Consider the following 8010-nt stretch of genomic DNA (forward strand, 5'->3'; position numbering starts at 1 on the left):
ATAGTCAAACAATACAACAACTAACGATATGTTCTCTCAAACATTATTAACTAAACAAACCCAGCAATGCAACATTAATGTTCCACACGGCATCCCTAACTGCCCTGTGGCCTGTACTTTGACCCACATTGCCTGCCTCTCTACAATTATATATATATGCATGCATCTTATCTCCACTAGTGTAATGCATAATTGAGACACCTAACTATATATAGGGATTAGATGAAGAAGAAAGAATATAGAAATTAAAACAAACGAGTCCTATATATGTTAAAGAAACTTATTTTGAGGATAAGACTAGGCTAAAGAAATTAAAGGCCTTTTTTCCTAGTAGGCCTTGTTAATTGAAAAGGCTTCTAGTCCAATTAACAATATGGTCTATGGACCTTACAATTATTTCTGGGTTTCATAGCTCTTTTGATCAATGGCCTTAAGAATGGCTTGGGTTACAGCATCAGCAGTGAAATGGTTTTGATGAGGTTCAAGAATGGCATCCATGGCAAAGAAGGAGAGTTGAGAGGAAACCCTAGCATGAAGAACCCTAAGATTCATTTCCTCCATGGCCTCCAAGATTCTCACTAACAAACCTTCTCCTTTCAGGCATCTCACCTTCACCACCAATCTATTACTCCCAACCGCATCCACTTTCACTTTCTGCATGCTCATTATATAATATGCAGTTAGATCTCTGGACTTTTATAAACACTGCGAAGATTCTTTAATTATAATATATTTTAGTGTTGTTATAATGAACTTATTGTGTGCATAAAATGAAACTAAATAGCAAGTTATTATACAAATATGTATATTGTTAAATGAACATGCATGTAGTAGAGTTATAATGATACTTTAGTATTGTTATAATGTCTGAAATGTGAAAATGTTACACCCTGCCAGCATTTGGGGGATGTAATCACGGTGATTCAATGGCGGCCAAATGCCGGTGCACACAAGGGATGTGCCACTTTGAGCATAATCCCACACTGTCACTGTCGGGGTTCGAACCTTGGTCTCTTTTTCTACCTATTGAACCATTGAGCTAAACCCATGCCAGGGCCGGATTTTAAGCTGTGCAAGCTAGGCTACCGCACAGGGCCCCTTATTTTAGAGGGCCCCCAAATTTTAGAGGTTCAATATTTAATTTTTACCTAGCTAGTTTAGAAATAAAAATTAAAAGTTTTCAATTAAATGTAAAAGGTTCTATGAAGAGATGGTAAGAATGTGTATGTATTGTATTTTAACTTAGAGGTCAAAGGTTCGAAACTTGCATGTATTGATTTTAAAAATTGTGATTTTGGTAGCAATCATTATTGTGTGGACCATAGTCTACACAAGTTCTGTGGACCATATTTTGTCTACTATAAAATAATGTACATTCAGTACAAAAATAATGTATATTGTATACAGGAGATATACATTATTTTTATTCTGAGTGTACATTATATTGTATAATGTACATTTAGTAGGGCCACCTTTATTTACCAGAACAGGGCCACAAAAGCTTAAAATACGGCCCTGACCCGTGCGGGCACCAAAAGAGATTAGTTAGAGAGAGAAATGGGAGAGATGAGATGAATTACTTGGATATTTTTGCAGTGGTATTGATATTGTCTTGTGATTGCTTCAATATGCAGTTTCATCTTGAGGATGCAAGTAAGAACATGCATGATGATACTGCTCTTTTTGACCTTCACAAACAATTAATTAATATCAAAGAAAGAAGAAAGAAATTAATTAGAGAATATTTAACAGACAGAGATTTGGATTTACTGATGATTTGGACTTGGAAAGGGTTTGTAGAATGTGAAGCTTTCTGCGTGATGCCACCCTCCTTCGGAGTCTTCGTGATGCCATCTCTCCCTCTCTCGTTATCTCTTTGAGTTTATAATTCTTTGTAGGTGATAGAATGACAAATATATGTAATAAGATCAATAGAGCCTGCTTTGCCTTGAAAAATGTGATCGAGTGGGTAAAAACGCATGATTATATTGTTGTATTAAAAAGGTACGAGTTTGCTTCTTTTCAACACTTTTTCGATTAAGTCCATTGCACTAAGTCTTCCTAGTGTGGTTTATTTTTTCTGTGTATTGTAGTTTGTGAGTTATTACACATGAGTACCGGATATGTGTTATCACATGTACACGATCTTCCTTGTGCGATTTACCTCTCTTATGTAATTTGCACACTATCATATAAGAGTAAGAATTTGCCTGTGTATACCGGCCTCCAGGTAGTGCTTGTGGATTAGGGAAACCCGCAATCATTATTTAAGAGTATATGTATGTTGTGTAAGTCCATATTTGTGTAATAGCTTACAAACTACAAAAAAATTAATATTATAAAGATCTTGTGTGAGAAATTGATCGAGAAAGTGTTGACAACACAAATTAATCAAGAAGTGTTGACTAGATCAAACTTGTGACTTTTTTTCAGGGAAAATGCTACATGTACTTCCATTTTGTACACTCAATTTATATTCCCAAACACAAAACCATGACGTAGACACTTGTATTGGGACTCACATAAAAAAAAATAACTTATTAAAATCTGTCACATCAGGGAGTAAAATTTAAAGAGTAAGATTATGGAGTGCATGTAGTATAACTTTTTTTTCAGCCTGAAATAAGATGAAAATGAGCAATAATGGAGGGACAAGGGCAGGCAGTGCACACCAGACAACCAACTTGTACCATATATATGAGCACATGCCAGGTCAGATTGGGTTATTAAGACGACGATGTTTTTGGGTGAGGCAATTTTATTGGCTGAGAACAACAGACAAACAAAACAACGGGCAATTTAATTAATAATAAATATATGTGGTAAGAATCTTACCCTAATACTTTTATGAAATCTCGTAAAAGTAGAAAAAAAAAAAAAAAAGATTCCTCAGCTCGTGTACCTTTGGTGATAATGAGAATCCTTTTATTTTATGTACTAGGATTTACAAGGTTCTTTGGTGATCATGAGATCGAAGATTAAATTTCAATTATATAGTGAGGAAAGATATGCAACTAAAGGTACAAATTTCAAATTTGCATGCACAACATCAAAGCATGTAAACTTAGAACTCTAAACTTAAAAGTTTTTTCACCGCTCCTATTATAGAAACGACTTAAAGATGTAAATTGTGTGATATGTCTTAACTGGCATATAGGTCTACAAATGCTTACACATTAGTATCCACAACAATACTAAATTTGTTCATACTTCTATCTGTGATTGCTAACAAAGTTTATGAACTTATTTTGAATTGGTTGATTAGTTAAAATGTGTATCAAAATCATAAGAAAAGCATTGTGTGAAAATGTATGAGAGTAAAAGTTAGGAGTAAAAAATGATAGTACACGTAATATTTTCATTACTTATGGTGATGGGAATTCAACGACAAGACCTGTCTGATGATTTTTATGTTTTTAAGAACATCCATCCATCTATCTATCTATGTCGGAATTCAAAGGCGTGCGAAAGAGGGCCCCCCAACAAGGAAGCCACGTTCACTCTCTTCTCTGCACAAACAAAAAACAGTCTGCAAGAGACATATATGATATATATTCGGTTCAGGTTTAATTTCATTTCATTCTAATCTGGTACAATTCCCTAATCCATTTTTTTAAAATAGTAATGGTAAATATATAAATTAAACGTAAAAAATGTTTTGTACAGCTTACATGGGAAAAGCCCAACAAAACAAGTGGTTTAATTAATTTGAGAAAGCACACAATTCTAAACACAAAAATAAAATCATATGTACATTTAAGTAGTGACTATAAATTTCGGGGTAAATCAAATTAAAATAAAGCCATAGCTCTAAAGTAAATGTCGGGAGCGTAAAGAGAAAGAAGGGTCTTTCTATGTGCAAGTCTGAATCATTGCCACAACAGCATCCCTAGAAGGGACCACGCCATCAAAAGTTTCTACTACCAGTGGCCATAATGCGTCTTATTTAATTAATTAGTACTTTAGAATTATAAAAACTTATTAGTATTAATAGTTTGAATATGTGTTAGCCACGTTAAAAGCTAGCCTAATAGGCAGGCTTATGGTTAACCACTCAACTGTCTAACTAATTTGACTGAGAGTCCGAGACGGTCTCTTATGTTAATCCTTTTATTTATTTACTTAGGGGATTAGAGATCAATGAGCAAATAGCAAAAACCAACCCCCCTACTTGAAGCTTCCTACAAAAAAATCTCAGAAAGATAAACAACACTACCTTTAGAACTTAGATATAGCAATGTTGACTACCTTATAAAGTTGGCCCTATTCAATAATATAATCTCCTGCAGCCAAACAAAAAACATTGACTACAAGTATACACATATAATATATCTGCAGCTAGGTTTAAGGCATATTTTCATGGTGGCTCTGTTGTGGGAGTGAATGACAGAGCAATTCTCCTTTGGCAAAGAAAAAACAACACTGCTTAGCTTGGCTATACATCTTCTTTGCCGAAGGAGAAAGCCCTGTTATTCGTAACCCCCACATTTTGCTTCTTCTTTGGGCGACCAGAAAAATCGCAGTTACTACCTGGCCGGTAAAGGATCACAGTAAACCAGTCTAGATTGTCTATAACTGTTCGACTCAAACTAAGAAGGCCAATGAGCCACTATTTGCATGCATGCATGCTTTCTCTGCATCCATATGAATGCATGCATGCAAGCTGCTTCGAGTTTTCACATAAATTGGGAGTGGAGTTTATATATGGAAGTTATTCGCACCAGGATTTGGATATGCCGAAGTAGAAGATAGGCAAGATCCGGCATATGCCAAGACTATTCCAATTTAATCTCAACTCCGATCCGCACTTATTCTCTTTTGTGCTATATCAATTCTTGTTGTCAACTTGGTGTACGACGTTTGCATGTTATATATTAATTATGTGATGATCAATCGACAGCATATGTACGTAGCCTTACGTGTGTAGGTGGTAAGGTCTTAATTTCTTGTTTCTTACTACTTTTCAATTTACTAATGCAATATAATTGTGATTATTTAAAAGTGAATAATTTTTTATTGAACTTACTGTCACATCAAACAGAGTACTGTTAGATTTACGTTAGTGCTAGATCGTGAGTGAAGTGGCGAATATGATTCTTTGCCTCGCGATAACGCTTTAAATTTAACTTTACCTAGTGTTGTCTTCTTCCAAATATAATCTTATTAGCAATAAATGAGTATATCACATCAAACGCAAGTTTAATATGAACGAATTAAACTTTATACTTTAGTGTTATCTATTGGTCTTCTCGGTTTGAGCTAGTAACTTTGGACAGTCTAGGTTAATTTATCTGTCTTTTGCTGACTATGGTTACAAGATAGATTTCATGCACCTAAATGATACTTTCGGATAATAACTGTAGGCTTTCCGGTAAATCAAAGAAAGATGTAGTTGGGGTTGTAGATGAGATGAATTCATTGAAATAACTTTATCCTTAGTTGGCATTCTAGCTCCTTTTGATAAAGCATTAAAGGAGAAAGTTCAATATTCTGTCTCACATGCAATTCCTTCAATTATATTCATTGAATTGAAATAACTTTGCAAACAACATGACTGACAAATTAGGCTTTGTTATTTGATTTAGGTACAAACCATGCAACAGATGTAAAATGTAAAATTGAAGAATGTGTTTTGTCTTAAGATAATCGATCTATTTTTCCTTTCTAGCCTCCACTTTTGTAAGAAGTATCCTCAAAATTGTTCTCCAATTCTTCTATATAATCATGTGACATGCTACAAAATATATACGGTTGATGACTAGAATGTCTAAAATAATATAGATATTTTAGAATTATTAAGTCATACATATAGTCTACTAAGAATATGTATTCCAATAAAAACATCTTTTGAAATATACGTTAGTTGACATGAGACATTATATATTATATGTTTACCTTTTTAAAATCAAAGCATATAGATATTATTCGAGAGTTGGTGGAAAACATATGTAAAGAAAGAATGTGCTACAACCTACAACAGAATATGCTTTCTAGTGTACATTGTTTCATGGTACACAACTAAGGATCCATTCCCTTGTTGGTACAACAGATTTTAATTAAGGATTGTTTTACTAGCACTTAAACAAGGGACTTATTCACTTGGCATTTCAGATTAATTAACAACACCAAAGGCAAGATGTTCTTGGATTTCCCCCCATAAGCAACAACCGCTATCTAAACCGCTATCTAAATGTGTGCTTTAAGTGAAACTCATCTTGTGATCATAACCAATAAATGATCACAAAGAGATAAATCAATCTAAGTTACTTATAGTTGACCGACTTAAATAAAAAAGACCATAGACCACTCTCAAGACTCTTATAAGTACAATGAACATTTTCTTTGATTAAATTAAGGTTAGACATGTATCTATAAATAATAATGTAAATGCACTTTGTTTCAACATTGAATAACCCAACTAAAAACATAAAAACAATTGTCAAAATTTGTTTAATTGCGGGCCCTAATTATTTTGGAAGCATATGCATGGAAGATCCAGTGTACTTTACTTCACACACTTTTTTGAACGACCCAAAATTTGGATTTCTAAAGAGCTAGGGGGCATATGCCATGCAAATATTATTAGAAGCTCAATTCCCAGCTACCATATATGACACTATATATATACATTTCATGCCTATACACCATTCATAAACATTCAATCCTTGAGACTCAAATAAGCCAAGTGTATGGATGCATCACTGGGCATATCTCCTTTGGCAGGAAGCCATTAATAGTTACTTTCCTGCCAAAGGAGATTTGCCCCGCAATTCTCCCATACAAATTATTCTCCGCCTGCCTACATGTTGATAAGATCTAAATTTTTAGTTGGTAATTAGTACTGTGTGAGTTGTTAGGCAGAGCTAATTTATGAGCTTATAGCTTATTTTCAACTACTAATAAGTTATAAGTTTTGTTTGGTAATGTTCCCAAAATAACACTACTGGAAATTTTGAAATTTCCGACCACCTGAAAGTGATCATAAATCAAGTTGAAAGTCTTGTTCCGACCACTTTTGGTATCCGGAAAAACCTTTGTTGCTATTTCCGACCACTTTTTAGACTTTTTGGTATCAACTTAATTTAAGATCATTTTCAGGTGGTCGGAAATTTCAGAATTTCCAGTAGTGTAAGTTTGAGCTTATTTTGGAACGCTGCCTAAATAAACTAGTAGCTTTCTAACTTTGTTTTTCCATCTTTGTCCTTATTATTTTAAAGAAATGACATCCGTTATCCTTCCCAATTAAAATCCTTTTCTCTTCTCCTTTATCGCAACTTTCACCGCAATTATTATTATTATTATTATTATTATTATTATTATTATTATTATTATTATTATTATTATTATTATTATTATTATTATTATTATTACTATTATTACTATTATTACTATTATTATTATTATTATTATTATTATTATTATTATTATTATTATTATTATTATTATTATTATTATTATTATTATTATTATTATTATGAGATGAAGGAGATTCGCAACACTATTGCTACTTCATTATGGGATGCTAGATCATGATTATGCTAACAATTTTATTTCAAAATGTTAAAATTTTTTAAAGACAAAATGTTAACGTTTAATATGCAAACAAACTAATTTAAATTTTATGAAGATGCCTTTTTTTTTTTTTTTTTTTTTTTTTTTTTTTACATTTATCAGCTTATCAAAAAGTTAATTTTACTAAACACTTTCAAACATAACAGCTAGCTTAACAACTCTTCACTTTTCAGCTCCTAACTTATAGCTTTTCAACTTTCAGCTCTTTTTAAGCTTTCAGATAGGTTTGCGAAATATAGCCTATATAATTATATGCGTGACAAGGAAAATCTGTAGTGACTACATCAAAGTGTGCAATTGATAAATTTCGCATTGTGATCCTAGTATGATCAACTTGGTTAAAATTATTTCAATACTATATAATTATACTATAATGTGAGGAAAATTATTGTACTTTACGAAAAGTACATTATTTAATATACTAAAAGTACATTATTT

General features: G+C 32.7%; 1 protein-coding gene across 1 annotated transcript; it reads right to left on the reverse strand.

Annotated features, from left to right (window-relative positions):
* Positions 1 to 266: 266 nt before the first annotated feature.
* On the reverse strand, positions 267 to 1861 carry LOC109165865. The gene is made up of 3 exons (XM_019314823.1): positions 1771 to 1861; positions 1581 to 1688; positions 267 to 654 (listed from the first exon to the last, which is right to left on the reverse strand). Exons 1-3 carry the CDS (start codon positions 1852 to 1854, stop codon positions 394 to 396), a joined length of 453 nt encoding a protein of 150 aa, XP_019170368.1. The 5' UTR covers positions 1855 to 1861; the 3' UTR covers positions 267 to 393.
* Between the last annotated feature and the right edge of the window lie 6149 nt (positions 1862 to 8010).

The sequence above is a fragment of the Ipomoea nil genome, unplaced genomic scaffold, assembly GCF_001879475.1.
Source record: "Ipomoea nil cultivar Tokyo-kokei standard unplaced genomic scaffold, Asagao_1.1 scaffold3069, whole genome shotgun sequence".
Taxonomy (NCBI): Eukaryota; Viridiplantae; Streptophyta; class Magnoliopsida; order Solanales; family Convolvulaceae; genus Ipomoea; species Ipomoea nil.